The sequence below is a fragment of the Rhinolophus sinicus genome, linkage group LG06 (assembly GCF_036562045.2).
Source record: "Rhinolophus sinicus isolate RSC01 linkage group LG06, ASM3656204v1, whole genome shotgun sequence".
NCBI lineage: Eukaryota > Metazoa > Chordata > Mammalia > Chiroptera > Rhinolophidae > Rhinolophus > Rhinolophus sinicus.
This window is the reverse complement of record NC_133756.1, coordinates 40,275,330-40,294,939: the sequence shown is the minus strand read 5'-3', so window position 1 is coordinate 40,294,939 and position 19,610 is coordinate 40,275,330. Positions and strand designations below refer to the sequence as shown.

Below are 19,610 nucleotides of genomic sequence, written 5' to 3'. Positions count from 1 at the left end.
CTCAAGTTTCCCATATTCTAGTGGCAGAGACAAGTATGTACAAATATTTAAAACACATGTGGCAGAGGTATGACAAAGTGGTAAGGGAACACAGAGAAGGGACCTGCTCTTTCACCTAGTATAGACAATGATTGCCTCACAGAGGAGGTAACATTTAAGCTGGGTCTTGATAGGTAGTAAGAATAAAAAGGCATTCAAGGAAGAGAGAAAAGCATTATTAGTTAAGCCATGAAATTGCCATGTTTTAGCTCAAAACCAGTTAAGCAATTTCATATGTTTCAACCAAATGCAAAGCCACTAAGATTTGAGAGAGCATAGGTTATTTGTGAGAGGGGGTAAAAGATAGAAAGTAATTTCCAGAACTTAGTAAGGGCCAGACTAAGAAGTCTGGATTTCATTTTGTAAGCAGTTGAGACTCCTAAAAGTTTTGACCAATTGATTTATATATCAAGTTATATATTTTATGAAGCGTGGATGATGGGTCAGAGAGAGCAAGAGGCTGTTTGGAGGCTGTGGTAGCTGTTTAGATAAGAGATTGATGAGGCTTTAACCTAGACAGTGGCCATGAGATTGGAGAAAAAGGAGTAGAACATTGTAGGATGGAGAATTGGTAGGACTGTCAATCAACTAGATGTGGAGGATAAGAGAGGAGTAAGAATGGCAGGATTGTTAGGTTGGGTGAAACAATGAAATTTCCTCTTTCAAAGGAAAAGAGAGTAAATTTTCAGCCTTCTGGGAGCCATACACAGTGAATTCAATTTTGGACATTTGAATTTAAAAATATGGGGCTGGTATTCAGGAGAAAGGTTAGGGCTGTATGTAGCTGGAGCCTTGGAAACCATGATAGAGATATGATCACCTCAGATTAACAGACAGAGTTGGAAGATGGGGTAGATCAAAAGAGAACCCTAAGATAATGCCAACATTAATATGCAGACAGAAAAAAAAAACAACAGTCCATGAAGAAACTAAGAAGAAGCAGAAGAGATGAAAGAGTTATGCATGTGAAAAAGTTTTTCTGGAAGACCAGATAAAGAATTTCAAGGATGGAGTGGTTAATAATTATGAGTTCCTGAGAAATTTATGATTGGGGGGTACACTGAAAGTAATCACCTTTTGGAGTGTTCTGTCTAGTAAAATGAGAACCAATATTAAATATTATTGAGAGACCTCAGGCTTCACATGTTAGAAAAATGAATTTTTTAGATTGGTACAAACTCTTTCCAGCGCTAAAGCTTTTTTATTTAAGCTTTTGTATATGGATATATATTTATTGGTGGTAATAATTTATAGTTCAGTTTATGCCAGAGTTCCAGTTTTCTGCTTCTCCTTGTGCTTTTCTAAACACACATTCATGGACACACACTCCTAATTTACCCTTCCCTTTCTAGGGGGAGTTCCGCATGCTTTACAGATGTTGCCTAATTCATTTTCCACCCCTCAGTTCTGTGTTTTGGATAGAAATAATAACTTTGTGTTGGAAACTAAGGTAAAGGGGTATGAAGAGACTTACAAGGTGTTAACTGTAGATAGGATCTCAATTCCCAGGCTGTGTTTCTCAAGGCAATCTTTACCTCAAGGAAAAAGCCCAGATTGAGAAGAGACTGCGTTCTAAGTATCGTCCGCTCTGTTTGCATCATGATGAGACAGGAGAATGACTAAAAGCTGCAGTTTAACTACCTAAAATTAAAACTATTCTGGGAAAATTCTTAATGAACACAAACTAAGATGAAGCAATCATATTAAGTTGCTGTCTAAATCTAAGATCAAATTTAATAGATCAAAATTCTGCAAAGCTACCACTGAGCTCCACAGAAATGATGATCAAGAGTCAGAGATAGTTCGGAGTTATTTGATGGTTGCCTGAGAAGAGAGTCTTAGGAGTCCCAGTTACCTTTCCAAATAGCTGCATTAATTAAAGTCAACTCAAGTCCTCTTTGTGCTCAGCATATTTCCTTTTGGCCCTTCTTATGTTTTGAGGCAGTATCTCAGCAGTGGTTAGTGCCACTACTGCAACTTATAAAATACTACTTTTATAATTGAACGTGTGTATTAGCTTTTAGATTTTTCTCCAAACCCAGATTTCAGTAAGCTTCTTTATGTATGGCCTCTATTTGTTTTCTTCTTCTTATACCGTAAATAGCTTTTTCTTCGCATTTTTTAAATGTTGTTTCTCTGATTTCTTCTTTTTTGCCTTTTTCCTTCTCAACCTTTATCACAATACTTCTGCTTTTCATCAGGAGCCCTGCTTCTTCCTCTCAGCTTTTTCTTCTTTAAATCTCTTTTGCACTTATTTCTCTCTTGGTTTTCTCTTGCCTTTAATTGTCACATTTTCTCTTTCCCCTCTTGTCCTTTACCCTGCCTTTGTGCACTTATATGCAGGTGACGAGAGCTAGAAACAACACAATTCAATAACTTGTCACATATGTTGCTAATAATGGACAGTCTACATTCAGGAGAGTTCAAGGCCAGCTCTCTTTTGATGTGGCCCTTGAAAATTAAGTCCAACAATGGAGCAACCCTTTATGTCCATTATAGAAAAGACAGAGGTCAGCTAACCCCATTTATAGCAGAAAACTGAACAACAGGATCTTTGATCTCCAAAAGCTCACAGAAAAAATATTTTTATCAAGTTGATGTAATAAAAAAAAAAAGTGGAACAGAGTGTTTTGAAGACTGTAGGAGAGATAAATATAAGGTTTGGTGCTCAAATGAAATGTGAGTGTCCATTTTCCCCTCTGTGTTTAAAATCATTAGGGAGAAATCCATTCACATCCATTTCAATCCAGAGGCATCCCTGTGGAGCTGTAAACTCTCCATGCTATGGCATTTATCTTCACAATATCCTGGCAATCCAGGAAAACAGACATGCATGGGATGCTGGTGATGCTGATGAGGCAGAAGTGGTGACCCTGGTTTCATTCTCTCCTGTCTGTCACCATCCTGGTTCAACCCTCATTTCCCTAATTCTCATCCCTTTGCACTCACCACACACTTCATCCCAATGTGTTTTCCATCGTGATGCCAAATAAATTAACTAAAATGCTGCTTTTGATATATTCCTCCTCTATCTAAGAACTTTCAGCAGAAAATGAGCTGAAATTATAGTCAGGAGTTGCTTAATTTGTAAAAGAATGTGTTAGTAATAGCTTTCACATCAACTTTACAGGATGGTTGTATTGATTCAAATGAGATAATATACGTTGAAGTGAGTCATGGACTATCCAGTCTTTTAGTATATAAAATACTATATGTGTGGATTCCCCTGATAGACAAGTCCAACACTTAGTCATTCCATTGTACCAGCCTCCTCTTGTACTGCTATCTCCCTTTTTCCTCTGTTTTGTTCACACTGACCATCTGTCAGCTCCCAGGACAACCCTGCCCTCATCTGCCCTCAGAGCCTTTACACTTGTTTTTCTGCCTGAAACACAACCCTCACCACCTCTTTATTCTCCCCCCCCAGCTTTGTTAAGATATAATTGACGTACAAATGATATATGTTTAAGGTGTACAACATGTTGATTTGATACATATATGCTGCAAAATGATGACCACCATAGTGTTAAATAACACCTCCATCCCATCACATAATTACCACTTCTTATTTGTGGTGAGAACATGTAAGATCTAGTCTCTTAACAATTTTGAAGTATATAATACAGTATTGTTTACTATAATCACTATATTGTATCTTCAGAACTTATTCATCTTCTAACTAGAAGTTTGTACTCTTTGGCCAACATCTCTCCATTTCCCCCACCTCCCAGCCTCGGGTAACCACCATTCTACTCAAAGTTTCCACGAGTTTGGCTTTTTCAGATTCCACATGTAAATGATTTCATACAGCATTTGTCTTTCTCTATCTGACTTATTTCTTAAAGCATAATATCCTCAAGGTCTACCCATGTTGTCACAAATGGCAGAATTTCCTTCTTTCTGATGGCTGAATAGTATTCCACTATATATATAGTGGAATATATATATACATACATTTATATATTCATAAATGCATTTTTATATTCATATATATATATATATAGTGGAATATATACATATATATGTATGTATATGTATATACACACACCTCATCCTCTTCCATTTGTGCATTGACTTGTCTGTAGGTCATTTCCATAGGTTGGCTATTGTGAAAAATGCTGTAAAGAACATGGGACACAGATATCACTACAAGATCCTGTTTCATTTCCTTTGGACATATACCCAAAAATGGAATTGCTGAGTTATATAGTAGTTCTATTTTTAATTTTATGAATTTGGATCAAAACAGTAGGACGCTCTCCACCTCTTTAGAGAGCCCTTCACTATGTACCCTCTCCTTATTATTCTCTTTCATAGTATCATATCTGTTTCCTTCCTACCACTTATCAGGTAACCTGTCATCATTGTATTTGTTGATCTTTACTTATTTATTTCCCGTTTGCCACACTAATTTTCAAGCTCTGTGAGAGTAGGCATGTTGTCTGTTTGGTTCACCACTGTATTTATAGAATGTACCCCAGTACCTGGCACAGAATCGCTACCAAATTAATATTAAGTTAACAAAAGAATGAGTTGATTTTTGGGGTTCCAATTTACTAATCTAGTTTGTTTTATAATTTCTACCCAATAAGAATTTCAGCCAACCTGTCCTCCTTCTCATCCCTATCAGTCATGCTTAGTTTGGCACCTTTGTTCTTATACTTCCTTTTGCCTACAAGGGACCTCTCTCTCCGCCAGTCAGAATCTCCTCCATAATTCAAAACTTTAACCCATCTCTTATAATTCAAATGTCTCACATACTCTGACTCACACTGAGCTTTTTCCACTCTAACCATCTGAAACCTTTCTACCTAAGTACCTATTTTTACCTGTGCATTTTAAACTTGTATTCTTTTTTAATGTTAACCTTTCAGGTGCATTCATCTTTTTTTTCTTTTAACCATGAAATTAGAGTATTTGAGGGCTAGGATTATATTCCTTTTCTGCTTTATATTTCTTCCCTCCCAACAGTCTTGACTTGGTTTACTTTCATTTCCATCCTCTCTCCCTCTCTCATCTCACACGTGCACACACAAATCTCACCATAGTAGCAAATAATAGACACTTAACCATTGAAACTCAGCCATTGAAAAAAATTGCTAAGGAGGTTTTGTGAAATCCTTAGGAGGACAGACCTACATCTGGGGAAGGCTTGGAAAATATAGGTTGTTCATGAACTTACATCTCAGAATAGCAGGGAAGAGTATAATGGTTGAAACTGAGACTCATATCATATTGCATTGTAGTACTTTGTCACAAAAAAAAAAAAAAAATCCAGGGACCATTGTTGGATAAAATTAAGTATAAGATTGCCTAATGACTAGCAGACTTACTATTAAAATGCCATTCTGAGTATCTTATGTTGAAATGAAAGACTTACTAGCATAGTTTGTGATACGTTTTATGTTTAATGATCTTAAAAAGATGTAAATTGACTTAAGAAAGATTTGTATTTCAATATTCAGCTTAGGACAACTGCAATTGTATATATTTACTAAGGCTGGATTTAAATTTCAAACTCCATTTCATTGAACATTAATGTCAAGAATTATTTAGTTGATTGAATATGAAATATAAAATTATTCAGATATAAAGATCTAACTTGCTCTTTTACTGTTATTGATAACAGCTCTGCAATGTTTTTTGGGAAATGAATCTCAGTTTGCCTTGAATTCTGTGAGAATATACAATATTCAGTTTTCCTATGTCAATCTTATAACATATGTTTAAAATATGTTTAATATTTAATAATAATAGTTGCAAACAGAAACACACATTCTTTGCCATAATCCATTGGGATTGACTAGAAATTATTACAATAAAAAATCTTACTATTTTTTAATGATTGTTTACATAAATCTCACTAATAGCTGTGGTATATCCTGTAATTTGTCTCCCTGAACATCCAGTGCAAGCCATTTTCTCTCTTGCCTGCTCTGTTATAGAAGCTGAAAAGCCAAATACTCAATTTTCCTAATCACCTTCTAGGTAGGGATGACCGTGAGACACAGTTCTGGTGAATGAGCTAAAGGGGAAGGCTGTCAGGAAGGACATTCTTTCTTTCTTTTTTATTTTTATTTTATTTTATTAAATTTATTGGGCTGACAATTGTTAGTAAAATTACATAGATTTCAGGTGTACAATTCTGTATTACATCATCTATAAATCCCATTGTGTGTTCATCACCCAGAGTCAGTTCTCCTTCCATCACCATATATTCGATCCCCCTTACCCTCATCTCCCACCTCCCACCCCCCACCCCCCTTACCCTCTGGCAACCACTAAACTATTATCTGTGTCTATGAGTTTCTGTTTCTCATTTGTTTGTCTTGTTCTTTTGTTGTTTTTGGTTTATATACCACATATCAGTGAAATCACATGGTTCTCTGCTTTTTCTGTCTGACTTATTTCGCTCAGCATTACTCTCTCAAGATCCATCCATGTTGTCACAAATGTTCCTATATCATCTTTTCTTACCGCCGAATAGTATTGCATTTTGTATATATACCACAACTTCTTTATCCATTCATCTATCAAAGGACATTTTGGTTGTTTCCATGTCTTGGCCACTGTAAACAAAGCTGCAAAGAGCTTTGGAACATTCTTTCTTAAATAAAAGACAAAGCTTTATGAGAGCAATTTAGGTGTCTTGATGGCAGCCGTCAGCTTGTGACATGAGGTACGAGCATGAAGATAAGTAACTACAAGCTAAGGATGAGGGCGCTGAAAGATGAGATGAGTCCGGCCCCTAAGGGTATCACTGACGCACCACACCAGCTCAGGACTACCAACAGCAAGGTTTCTTGTATGAAATAAATTCCTTAGAATTTAATTGAGCCACCTTGTCCGGTATACATTTTCTGGTATTTGCAACTGAACACATTCTTAACTGATACAATTAGGTTCAAATTTAAACTGGATTTCACAGAGACTGTATTTAATAACTTCAAATCAATAAACATTTAGAAAATATTTAGTTGTATCTTCAAACCCCAAAAAGTTTTAAGTCCCTTTTAAAATTAATGACAATGTCCCTATTCTCACTAGTAATGCTTTGTTGTGGTATAAACAGCTCATAGAATAAGATGTATTGGCAAATATTTACAGAAAATAATGAGCAATTTATATAATAATTCAGGCTGTAGACAAATGGTTGGAATTTCCCATTTTGCTGAACAATTTGAGAACAAAAGCACATTACATTTTCCTACATTTTTGAAAATGGTTATAATTTATTAATGTCTAATGTTCAGGTTACATTCTCTCATTCTTTTAACAGATATGTGTTGAATGCCTATGCTTCTTTGCTATGGAAAACTCAGCAACTTATTATGCCATTTCACAGATCTGTCAATTTTCTTTCTGAAATCAACAGATACCTCCTATTTCACTGTAAAGATTTACCAGCAGCTTACTAGTAGAATGCTCGATATCACATAAGCTAAATATGTCATGTTGCATTTATTTTTTTCCTCTGAAAACTGAAACAATTGCCAAAACAAATAAGTAAAAGATGTTTGTGTTGGCAAAACCTAATTTTCTACATGTGTGACTTAGATCAGTAATGGGCAACATTTAATCTTTTAATCATGTTGAATAGGTAGATCTATAATCCCAATAAAGGATTTAACTTGGAGTATATCCCTAATGACTTTATATGTATATAGTCTGTAGTTTAATTTCTATTGAATTACTTTTGTTTCTTTCCCTACTGCATATTAATTGTTAATAGTTAACATTATTTCTCAGGTTATTTCTGTTTCTAAGATATGCCAAATCAATACCCCAATGACTTTCAGTTTTATAAATTAATTGTTTTTCTAGGCAATACATGTGTTTGGTAACAATTTCAAAGTTACAAAAAAATATCCAGTGAAAAGTAGGTCTCCTTCAACTCTCCTCAGACACACTGTTCCCTTTCTTGAGGCAACTACTGTTTCCAGTTCCTTTATAATCGTACCAAAAATTATTTTAAAGTTACTGTTTCATCTAATGGTCACTTAAACAGTTATAAGTTTTAAAATGTTTTACAATTGAGGTGACTGCATTGCTAAACTAACTTGCAAAACTAAAATTTTCTCTCATGTTCTGAAAGCACTAAGCTGACTGTTAAATATTGGTATGAAGATAATACACATTCCAAGCAGAGGCAAAGTTCTAAGATCACCACTGAATAAATATTATTTTCAGGAAAATAACCGGGTTGTTTTGATTATTCAAATTTACTAATTATACATAAAGGAAATTAAAGGAAGGCCTAGCATCAAATCCTAAAGACTCGATTAATAAAAGTTTAAAGGCCAACTCTGTTTCCATTTTATGCAATGCACAAACAAGAATTAGGGGTCTATCTCTTATAAAGCTGGTAAGATTATTGTGTCCATCATTGTTAAATGAAGGTATGATTTGTAAGGTGTTTTAATAAGGCATTTATTGATACATATTTTTTATTCCATTCCCACTTATGATTGTTTGAGCAATAAGAAAGATTAGTCAGAAACCAATCTGTCACCCCCTCACATACTCTTAGTAACTTTTTGTCTAAAAACTACAAAAAAAAAATGTGTTTTGAATTTTAGTCAATAATGATCAAGAAAAAAGTTAAAGAGAAGATCAATTCTTAACCTATGTTGAGGGGGTCAGAAAGAAATTAGTATAATGAGATAACTCACCGATCTATTTGTAGTTGTCAAATGCAGTCTGTCTTACATTTTAGTTCCTATTATAAATGCAATTTATGTCCATCATGGAAGTTTTCAACAAAACAGAAAAAGCAAAAGAAAAACAGACTCATATAAAATCAAACCACCTAGAGATAATGGCCAAAAACATTTTATGTATATTCTTTTACATTGTTAAGCATTTACATACACAAACACATTATGATCATACTACATATACTATGTTCAATAACCCGTTTTTCTCACTATATCATGAACATGTTTTCATATAGTTTCATATAATGTTTCCAACTTTTGGTTATTATAAACAGTGCAGTGTTTTAAATTCTTATAAATCAATTGTTGCTACATCTACGCTGTTTCCCTGAAAATAAGACCTAGCCAGACAATCAGCTCTAATGCGTCTTTTGGAGCAAAAATTAATATAAGACCCGGTCTTATTTTACGATAAGACCGGGTCTTTAATATATTATAATATAATACCAGTTCTTATATTAATTTTTGCTCCAAAAGATGGATTAGAGCTGATTGTCCGGCTCAAGGTCTTATTTTCAGGGAAACATGGTATATATATACTTCCATGATATAAATTGCTAAAAAAGAAATTACTAGATCACAGGGCATACAGTATTCCAAAACTCCTATCATAAGTAGGCATTGTTTTTTATTATTAAAATTTGGGGTGACAAATAGTAATATGACTTTGATTACTAAAGACATTAACTTTTTATCATATGATTATTAGGAGACATATGTTTTATTAATGTATATATATTTTGAATAACTGAATTTCAGTAGCCATCCCAGGCATGAGAATTTTCAGAATTTCATTATTTCAATGAATATTTCTGAGCACCTATTCAGTGTTTCTATGTAAGAAAGATTCTAACATATCCCAAGAAGATCAAAGCTGATATGAATTCCCTGTAAATTTAGTTGGTAACTTCAGACTAACATCCCATTATTGTTCTAAGCTGGCTTTCCTAGCACCTCTTTCACATGGTACCTTTGGTCCACAACACCAGATGTAATATGGATAATAACTATGGTCCAGCTCTCACATTATTGCCGTGTTTCCCCAAAAATAAGACCTAGCCAGACAATCAGTTCTACTGTGTCTTTTGGAGCAAAAATTAATATAAGACCCAGTCTTGTTTTACTATAAGACCGGGTATAATATAATATAATATAATATAATATAATATAATATAATATAATAAATACACTACACTACACTACAACATAACATAACATAACATAATATAATATAATACCGGGTCTTATATTAATTTTTGCTCCAAAAGATGCATTACAGCTGATTGTCCATCTAGGTCTTATTTTCTGGGAAACACGGTAGCAATATGCAGAGTAGTTTCCACCCATTGACAGATTCTTCAATATTACACAAGTTTTACAAAGATCATGAATAACATAGTAAGACCAATTTAGTCTGACCTAATCCTATTTTAAACATAAGAGACATTTATGTAGGCATCACTTAAAATTCTCTATCTAAAAAAAGAGGTTTTCTTTCCACTTTACAGATAGAAAATATAAATCACAACTAGTTAAAGCTATTCTCTCAAGGCAATAGAAACCTAAATGACTTAAGGATAGAAGAAAAGATTATCCATAGAGGGTGGGGGAGCTTTTAAAATCCAGTTATTCAGAAGAACTAAATAAAGCAGGTACAATACTCAAATATCATTGTATAGATCTAATCAATTTGAAAGACATTATCACTATCCGATAATTTCTTAGGGTATGGAATATTTGGTATATTTTATTTCTCAGCAACAGTTTAAAATATTCTAAAAATTAATAATGCCACAAAACTAACACTCCTTTCTCAATGATTAAATGCCAGGATTATCTCGTAAGGTAAATGTAACCTTGAAGTTATCCTTAAAATTTTTAAGAGACTTGAAAAATTTGCATTAAGATTGAACAGTTGAAAGTGCAAGGTCACGTAATTAAAAGGTCATGTGTGCCTTCCTATTAAGTTTCTGATTCCAGTAACAGTGGAATTCTTCAAGGTAATCTTTAACCTCTTATTAAATTGGTAAAAATGGCCAGTGTAACTTGCTTATTTCTAAAACCTCAGCTTTCACACATCAGAAAAGGTACATGGCATAATCTAAAGCTGTGGTTTCAGAACAATAGAGAATTTGTAGACAATATGTGTGAGAAGACGAGAAACTGGAAACAAGTGGGAAAGATACAATTAACCCCTTCAAACACACACTTATAGAGAATGCTCCTCTCTCAACATCACTAATAGTGAAGAGCAGAGGAGGAGCGCTACAGTATTTCTAACTTACATAAAACTTTCCCTCAAATAGTCCAAAACGTTTTGAGTCTGCTACCTAGCTAGCATCAGCTCAGATGATCTGTCCAATTCAAGCCACACTCTGTACTTTGCTAAGTGTGTCTTGGTGAAGCTTGGAGGATGGCCCCAAAGTGCACTGCCCTCTGATAAAGCTTCTGGGGATTGAAGCAGGCACTCCATTTCTTTCCTGGAACAGACTTGCTGTGAGAGTCTGAGAGGTAACAGATGACTAAATGGCAGCATGCGGTGCCAGCAGAACCACAGAGGAGCAATGCTTCTAGACTGTGAGTTATAAATGCAGCCACGTTGCAGACAGGTGGACCCAGGTGACACAAAGAATTTTTGAATGACAGGTGATAATTTAGTTGGAATTACTAGCAGTGGACAGTCCCTAAACTGACTCATTAGGCACGAATGGATGATCTGTCAGAGAATAATGACTTTTAGGACTTCCATTCTTGCTCTAATATTTGATATTAATGACCTTTCAGGATGGTTGGTATCATTGGAATTTCATCTGCCACAAAGAAAGAAAATCAGTAAATGAATCGATTTCTGAATGAAGGTAAAAAGTTGTCCCTGAAAAAGGAAACAAAATGACAGTTGTTGGAGAAAATCTAATGTGGACCTGAAATATGCACTTAACAGACAAAACTCTCTTATTGCCTCTAAATTTAATCTAATGGGTGTATGTATGTATGTATGTTTGTGTATGTATGTGTGTATGTATGTGTGCATGCATGTATGTGTGTGTATGTATGTGTACGTGTATGTATGTGTGTATGTGTGTGTATGTATTTATTTTGATGATTTTCCTGGAGATAATACTGTCCAGGTGGCTTAAACTTGACTAAACAATTTAACCCCTTGAGTATATTCACCATATAGGGCCCCTCCCCTTCCCCCCAAAATCTGAAATTTGAAACATAGCACTTTGAATTTCACCAGAGTATGTTTCTGATGCCTTAGCCCATCAGTTAGAGATGCACCTTACTAATCACTCATGGCACATACATTGCTGAAGCATCTAAGGGTCTGTGCTAAATGCTGCCACAGAGGACTTCAACTTCTAAGTTAGAGGTCAGTAAAGTTTTACCGTAAAGGTGCTGGTAGTAAATATTTTAGGCTTTCCAGGGCCGGATGGTTTCTACTGCAGCTATTCAACTCAGCTGTTGCGGCACAAAAGGAGCCATACACAAATATGCATGAATGAGTATGGCTATTTTCCAAAAGATGTATATTTGTGGACACTGAAATTTGAAGTTCGTTTAATTCCAATGTCATAAAGGATTATTTTGTTTCTTAAAACCCATTTGAAAATGTATAAATCATGTTTAGCTCTTAAGCGGTACAAAAACAGGCAGCAGGCTAGATTTGGCCCAGGGGCTTTAGTTTGCCACCCTATGACATGATAGATGGAAGATAGTTGCTGTAAAGATGTACTAACAACATTTCTGAAAGTCTACAGAGATGAAAGGGGTCTCTGCTAACTGGAAACTTCATGGAGGAGGTGCCGTCTTGATATGAAGAATGGAACTTTAAATTTCTTTTCCTTTTTAACTTCTATTTTCTTATATTTATAACCTCTCATTTGATACTCACATTGAGCGTATTCGTAGCAAATTTTTAAATTCCAATAACATGATACTGAACAGATTATCATGTTTTTCTTTTGTGTGTGTGTATAGTAAGAACACATAACATGAGACCTACCCTCTGAACAAAATTTTAAGCGTTCAATGTTGTATTCTTAACTATAGGTGCAGTGGTGTACTGCAGATCCCTAGAACTTTCTCATCTAGTGTAACTGAAACTTACACCCGTTGAACAGCAGCTCTCCATTTGCTCCTCCCCTAGACATTGGCATCAACCCGTCCACTTTCTGTTTCTATGAGCTTGACTATTTTCGGTATCTCATGTAGGTGGACTCATGCAGTATTTGTCCTTCTGTGATTGGCTTGTTAACCTCAGCATAATGTCTTCCAGGTTCATTCATGTCACATCCAAAAGAAATGAAATCAGGATCTCAGATATCTTCACTCCTATGTCCATTGCAGCAGCATTCACACTAGCCAGGATATGGGAACAGCCTAAATGTCCATTGACAAATGATTTTTTAAAAATGTAGCATATACATACAATGGAATATTATTCAGTCCTACAAAAGAAGGGAATCCTACCACATGAAGGATGGGATTTTAGCAGATGGTGGGGAGCTCCACACTGGGGCACTTTTGAGATTAAAAGGTCTCTCTGCTAATGGTTACTCCAGGACAATAGTTATAAACCCTGACCCTTCCATAGAAATTGGGACATGTGGTTATCCCACAAGGAAGAGTCTAAAAGGGCCATGAGCCCTCAGTGCAGTCAAGGGAGAGTTCACGATGTATTCAACGAATAAAAAAGTCCCAGTTGGTTGAAATACATAGATAGGAATAAAGGGAAATAAAGCTAGAAAGATAGGCTGAGACTTGAACTAGGATTGAAGTTGCAGGTTCTTAAGCATAGAGCTAAGACATTTGGAAATTTTTAAGTAGGCGGTGGAGGGGCACTGCAATTTTTAAACAATAAAGGGATGTCATTATATGTCAGTGATATCAGTTATGTGCAGAATAAATGGAATCAGGCAGAGACTACATGCTGGAGCCCAACTAAAGGACCATGGCAATAGTTTGAAGGGAGGATAAGAGAATCTGGAATGAGTCCCAGCAGCAGGAGTAGAAAGGAAGGATGGATGAAAGACACATCAGAGAAGGAGTCAAGAGAACTTGTCAATTGAACATAAAAGATAAGCTAAGAAAAAGGGAGAGTCAAAGGAAGCTCCTAAGATTTTAAGGCCAGGTGACTATAGGCTTTCTATATTTGTGGGTTAGAGATAGCAGGGAAAGGGAAATCTGCAAATGCATATATGTAAAATTTGGGATACTATTCTTACTGTAATTTTGAAAAATAGATATAAAGTAGTAATGGTACTTTCATAGTTTAATTTTTGAAAATATTTTTATGCCAAGGCACTTCAATCTGAATACAGTTTTGAATAGTTTTGGGACATATGGTTATCCCACAAGGAATAATAAATGTGAGTGTCAGCAGCTTATTTGGAAAAAGTTAGACTTTGGTTTGGAGGGAGGGAGAAGGAGAGGGTTGGGGGCATATTTCTCTGTAACTATTGTTTCTGTCTTCTTTCTGGGGCCCAGTGGGAAAGAACCCATTTTTAGCTTGGTATAATGGCTGTTAGTGCTTGTTATGAAAGTAAAAATGAATCTACATGAGGAAAAGTTACAGCAATGACAGGCCTCGAGCTAGAATATGATCAGAATGATTTTCAACCAGGAGTTAGTATCACTCAGTTACCTCAATAGCTGTCTTGGGAGTCTTACATTATCCAAATTTAATCCTTGGTTTAAAAAAATAACTCATTTCTTACAGAACACTTAGGATTGTGACAGATGCTCTGTAATCAAAAGAAAGGAACGATGAATAATGAGGTGCTACAACTTCTAAAAACTTGAGTGAAGCTTCTGCTATGTTCCTGACTCACAAAGTGGTGCCCACACTATATTTTATGTTTTGTTCAAATTCACTTTTCCCAGCAGTATTTTTCTGAAGGGAATATGTCTGAGGAAAAGGAGAGAAACAGATGAATTAATGGAGAAAATGGCAGGCAGATAATTGCAATTACCTGAAAGTACACACACACACACACACACACACACACACACACACACATCCCTGTTTTTTAAACAGAAATTTATAAAATCACAAAAGGAATCAAATTACTACAGGAACAAATTCAGAAATAAAAAATGTTTTATCTAGAAACACTTTTCTGCTTTTTGAGACTGTTGAATTTTCCATTTATCATTTTCACTTTGTTCAACATTCTTCTGTGTTTAAATAAGATAAAATGAACCAGTCTGGCCATGGAGTATGGTATGCTATTTCTCTAAAGCAGTGTACCAGAAAAGCAAAACAGACTTGAATATAGTATCCTCTCTGGTCCCAGAATAATCTCAAACTCCTCAAGGTATGAGTTACTAAGGACATTCTTCTGTGTTTAAATAAGATAAAATGAACCAGTCTGGCCATGGAGTATGGTATGCTATTTCTCTAAAGCAGTGTACCAGAAAAGCAAAACAGACTTGAATATAGTATCCTCTCTGGTCCCAGAATAATCTCAAACTCCTCAAGGTATGAGTTACTAAGGAATACTATCCTCAGGGTTGGAGACTACTGGGGGGAATAATTGTATGGGGACCCAGTAGTCCCTGGTGCTCTAGGGTGTCCTTGGCACCAAAAAGAAAGAGAAATGGTAGCGCAACACTCCATATGGAACCAAAACTCCAACTGACACCCATTCATCAGTGCTGGTAGCCAGGGAGTATGGGTTTTACCTTTTAAAAATTTCCTCTTGTGTTCTGCTTTTTTTTCTGGTGCTCTGTCTTTTGAAAATTGGTAAGTTTCTTTCATTATCTTACTAGTAGGTTTACCTCTCCTTGTGCTTAATACATAGCATTGTAAACATATAACATTAGAATACTATGTAACATTAGGTCATTATAAATAGGCATTACAGTATAGATTATATATAATGTAAATATATAGATATAAACATAATACTTATATGTAACCTCGCTAGTGTTTTTGATCACATCATCTCTCTCTCTCTCTCTTTTTGATAGTTATGATTACACATAAGGACTTGAACAACATCAAGATTTCTAATTAAAGCACACCAGTGTGTTAGTTTTCTCTCCTTTTAGTTCCTCACCTGCAGACATTTCTAATTAAGTATCACGTTATTTAACAGCTCTCTGACAGAATGAGAACCTAATCTTGAGTAGGATGTTAGAACGCACGTGTACCAGAAACTTTTCCCATCCTCAAGTAGGGTTTTGTGTTCAGTAGCTGTTAACCAAAGAAAACTAGAGCTCTGTTTTCTCCTTTCATTATTATTATTATTATTATTACTATAGCAAAATAAATTTTTAAATTTCTGCTTGAAATTCGATTTAAACAAATGATATTTTGTGTCTGGTCAGGATGAACTTTCATGATTAACTTTCTCTATGAAAGATTTGTTTCCTATTCTGAGGTAGAGTAATAGGGGTGTGCGTGGAGTTTTAGATATGACTAATTTGAATCTTTACAGAAAAAAATTGTAATCATATTAACATAACTGCTAAATGCAAAAGGTTTGGCCTTAGAGACGTAGATGTTTTCCTGCTTTTGTTAACTTTCTCTCTTGGACCGTAAGTCAACTAACTTTACTACCACTAACCATCTAAAGGTATTCTTAGAAAATTCACAGTGAGAGCAGTAAAGGTATGACACGGCTTTATACTCTGTCTGTTACTATGCCATTTTTATTCATTATTATTACAACTCCCAGCACTAAACATAGTGCGTAACTTCAGTCTGCCTGTGCTAAACAATTAGAGTGTATCCATTTGCCCTCCAGAGCAAGAAGTTTTTGCTATGAAAATTTTCCTGTGCCACTTTTGTTTCTTCTTGAATTATTTATTTTTTCAATTACAGTTGACATGCAATGTTATTTTATATTACTTTCATGTGTACAGCGTAGTGGCTAGATATTTCTCATGTGCAAATTTTAATCCTGTCAAATAGGTTGATTTTTTTCTTACTAATAAATTCTTCACTAAGTTTCAAATAGAAAATGATTGTATTGTTTCTCACTTTCAAGAATTAGCTTTGATCTTCCAGATCACTTATACACTGAACAAACTATAATACTGGGAGAAGGAAATACTTTAGTTGAAAACCTTGAGTATCCCTGCTGGATTCTGGCTTGACTTGTGCACAGTAGCAAATCACTGAATCTCTGAGCCAAATTTTCTCAAAACCTAATTTGATGACATTTAGCTTACAGGATAGCTGGGAAAATTACAGTTTTGAATCATTAGAATAGTTGCAACTCTACTCCCCATAGAAAGTTTATGATGAGTCCTTTATTTAATAATCGTTACTCGAGGAGCCGGCCTGGTGGCTCAGGTGGTTAGAGCTCCATGCTCCTAACTCCGAAGGCTGCCAGTTCAATTCCCACATGGGCCAGTGGGCTCTCAACCACAAGGTTCCAGTTCGATTCCTCGAGTCCCACAAGGGATGGTGGGCTCCGCCCCCTGCAACTAAGATCGAACACAGCACCTTGAGCTGATCTGCCGCTGATCTCCCGGATGGCTCAGTTGGTTGGAGCGCATCCTCTCAGCCACAGGGTTGCTGGTTCGACTCCCGCAAGGGATACTTGACTTGGAAAAAAAGTCCTGGAAGTACACACTGTTCCCCAATCAAGTCCTGTTCACCTTCCCCAATAAAATCTTTAAAAAATAATAATAATAATAATCGTTACTCGATGTTGGCATACTCTAGCCCCTAAAAGCATTTTACAAATGAAAAACTAAGGAAGAATAAATGCTTTAGATCCTGGGGGGAGCGTCTTCTGTCATGGAATTATGACCCCTTCATTGCTGCTGAAGTCTTTGATTACAGAAATGCATGCGATGTACCTTTCAAAATTGTTGGAAACTGTCATATCACCATTCTATTTTGTGCAGTAAACAAGAAGTCATTTTGGACCCCCTTTTAATTCTTTATTCTTTTTTGTCTTTAGGAGTTGTACAGACGTTCTGTGCTTCATAATCTTCATACTGTTCATTATTGGCTACATTATTTTAGGACTTATAGGTGAGTAAATGCAGGTATAGAAGACTTTTAACATTTGCTAATGGAATAACTAAGTCAATGTCACATTGTTAACATTAATCATTTTCTTGCCCAGATCTTCTTCTAATTGATTCTTGTCTTTTTCTGGAGGGAACGTGGCTCACCAGGACTCACTGGGTAGCAGATACAATGAAAAACTAAACACAAAGTAGTTTATTCCAAGGCCAAGCCCAACTTACTTAAATAAATACAATCATAAAGAAGGAAGAAAAAAACTTATGATTTCTATTTAATCATGTTTACTTTTGAAATCCTATTAAGCAGCAAATTATGTTCATGTTACTGTTTACTAATAAGAACTAGGGCTTAATGTAACGGCTGTATGCTATGTCCGAGGGGTAGTAGATGGGAGGAGGAGGGTTATCACTGTGTGAGGGATGTAAATGATAAATGTCAATTAGATTGTTTTGTACAACTAAAACCAAGAAAAATAAGAACTAGGGCTTAGATCAGTTTAGCTAATATGTAAATTTTTCTTTTTATAAGAAAATTAAAAAGGACTAATTATTAAGAATTTCACTACATAATTTATTGACATATAAGAAACCCTATTACCTTTGCCTATCAGAAAGAGATACCCTGTTGTTTATTTTTAAGTTAAAGATTTTTCCGTGAAAGTAAAAATAAAGAAAAATATAGAGATTTTTTTTTAATTTGGATTTTTAAAAAGCTACCAAAGGAACTGGTGTGGATATTTTCTGTAAAAAGATTTTGCAATTGATGTGACTTTATCACATTTCCCCCCAGAGACATAAGTCCTGTCCTTTAGATGTTGACCTGGAAAACTTTATTATCATCAGGGTAGGAGCTATAGAAGTTAGATAATAGCTTCTAGTACCAATAACTAATGCCTGGACTTAATGTGGATAGAATGTTTAGCAGAAAGAAGGCTCTGCCTACCTGAGGAACAATGGAAAATACGCTTCCCGGCTTTTCAGATTTATCTACCAATAAGACAAATTCTTTGTGAACAGCAATTGAAAATAATTTCCAAAAGATCATCTCAGTCATACCAGGCAAAAACTACTCAGAACTGGAGAATTTGTAAGAGCGAGGCAGAAAGATAAGGAGGAAAAGAAGACTAAAGGAACATAAATTACAAAACTAACATACTCAAGCTTTTAGAAGATTTGTTTGATATTTCTTTAAAGTATTTTAACTTCTAAACATCAGTGTAATTGTAGTACAATACACAATCTATAAATTGAATATTATAATAAAATGAATTTTCTTATTATACAACTAATGGAATTTTAGCTTCTCCAAGTTCAGGATACATCTTTCTTGTCTATGTAATTTTTGTTTGTTTTTACTTTTTGCCATAGAATGTAAAGTTGTCTAAAGGAAAGATTTAGAGTCAAGCAGATCTAGGGTTTCCTCATATTATTTGAAGACTAGGAGTAGTTTCTTAACCTCGGTTTTCTCATCTGTAAATATGGAAACACTACCTACTTTACAGGGATATTGTGAGAAGTAAATGAAATAATATCCAGCTACATCAGTAACGCTACATAATAGTGTAGACAGTACTTAGCTACCATTGTATAATCTAGTCATTCTGAATTTTAACAATTTATTAAATTGTTTCTATGACAACCCACAATTTTGAATGTATACAGGAACTTCGTAAGGATCTTATACTGTTCCCAGAATCTTTTTATTAGAAGGCCTTCTGGCATAATCGATAAGTGTCTCCTCCCTATCTCAGAGCCAGTCTGTTGAAATCCACAGAGAAAGTCCTTCTGTCCTTACGTGGATCTGGGAAAGCCAGGGCTACTCTCTTTCCTGTCAACACAGTAGAGGGACTGGGTGGGAGAGCA

At 35.2% G+C, this 19,610-nt stretch overlaps 1 protein-coding gene across 4 annotated transcripts in view; it reads left to right on the top strand.

Annotated features, from left to right (window-relative positions):
* The window catches only part of SLC44A5 (solute carrier family 44 member 5), a 309,598-nt gene that overhangs the window by 210,810 nt on the left and 79,178 nt on the right, over positions 1–19,610 (top strand). For all 4 annotated transcript variants that reach the window (XM_074334959.1, XM_074334957.1, XM_074334958.1 and 1 more), the window contains exon 3: positions 17,678–17,751. In XM_074334959.1, coding sequence (XP_074191060.1) covers positions 17,678–17,751 — 74 coding nt within the window. The remainder of the gene's footprint in view (positions 1–17,677; positions 17,752–19,610) is intronic.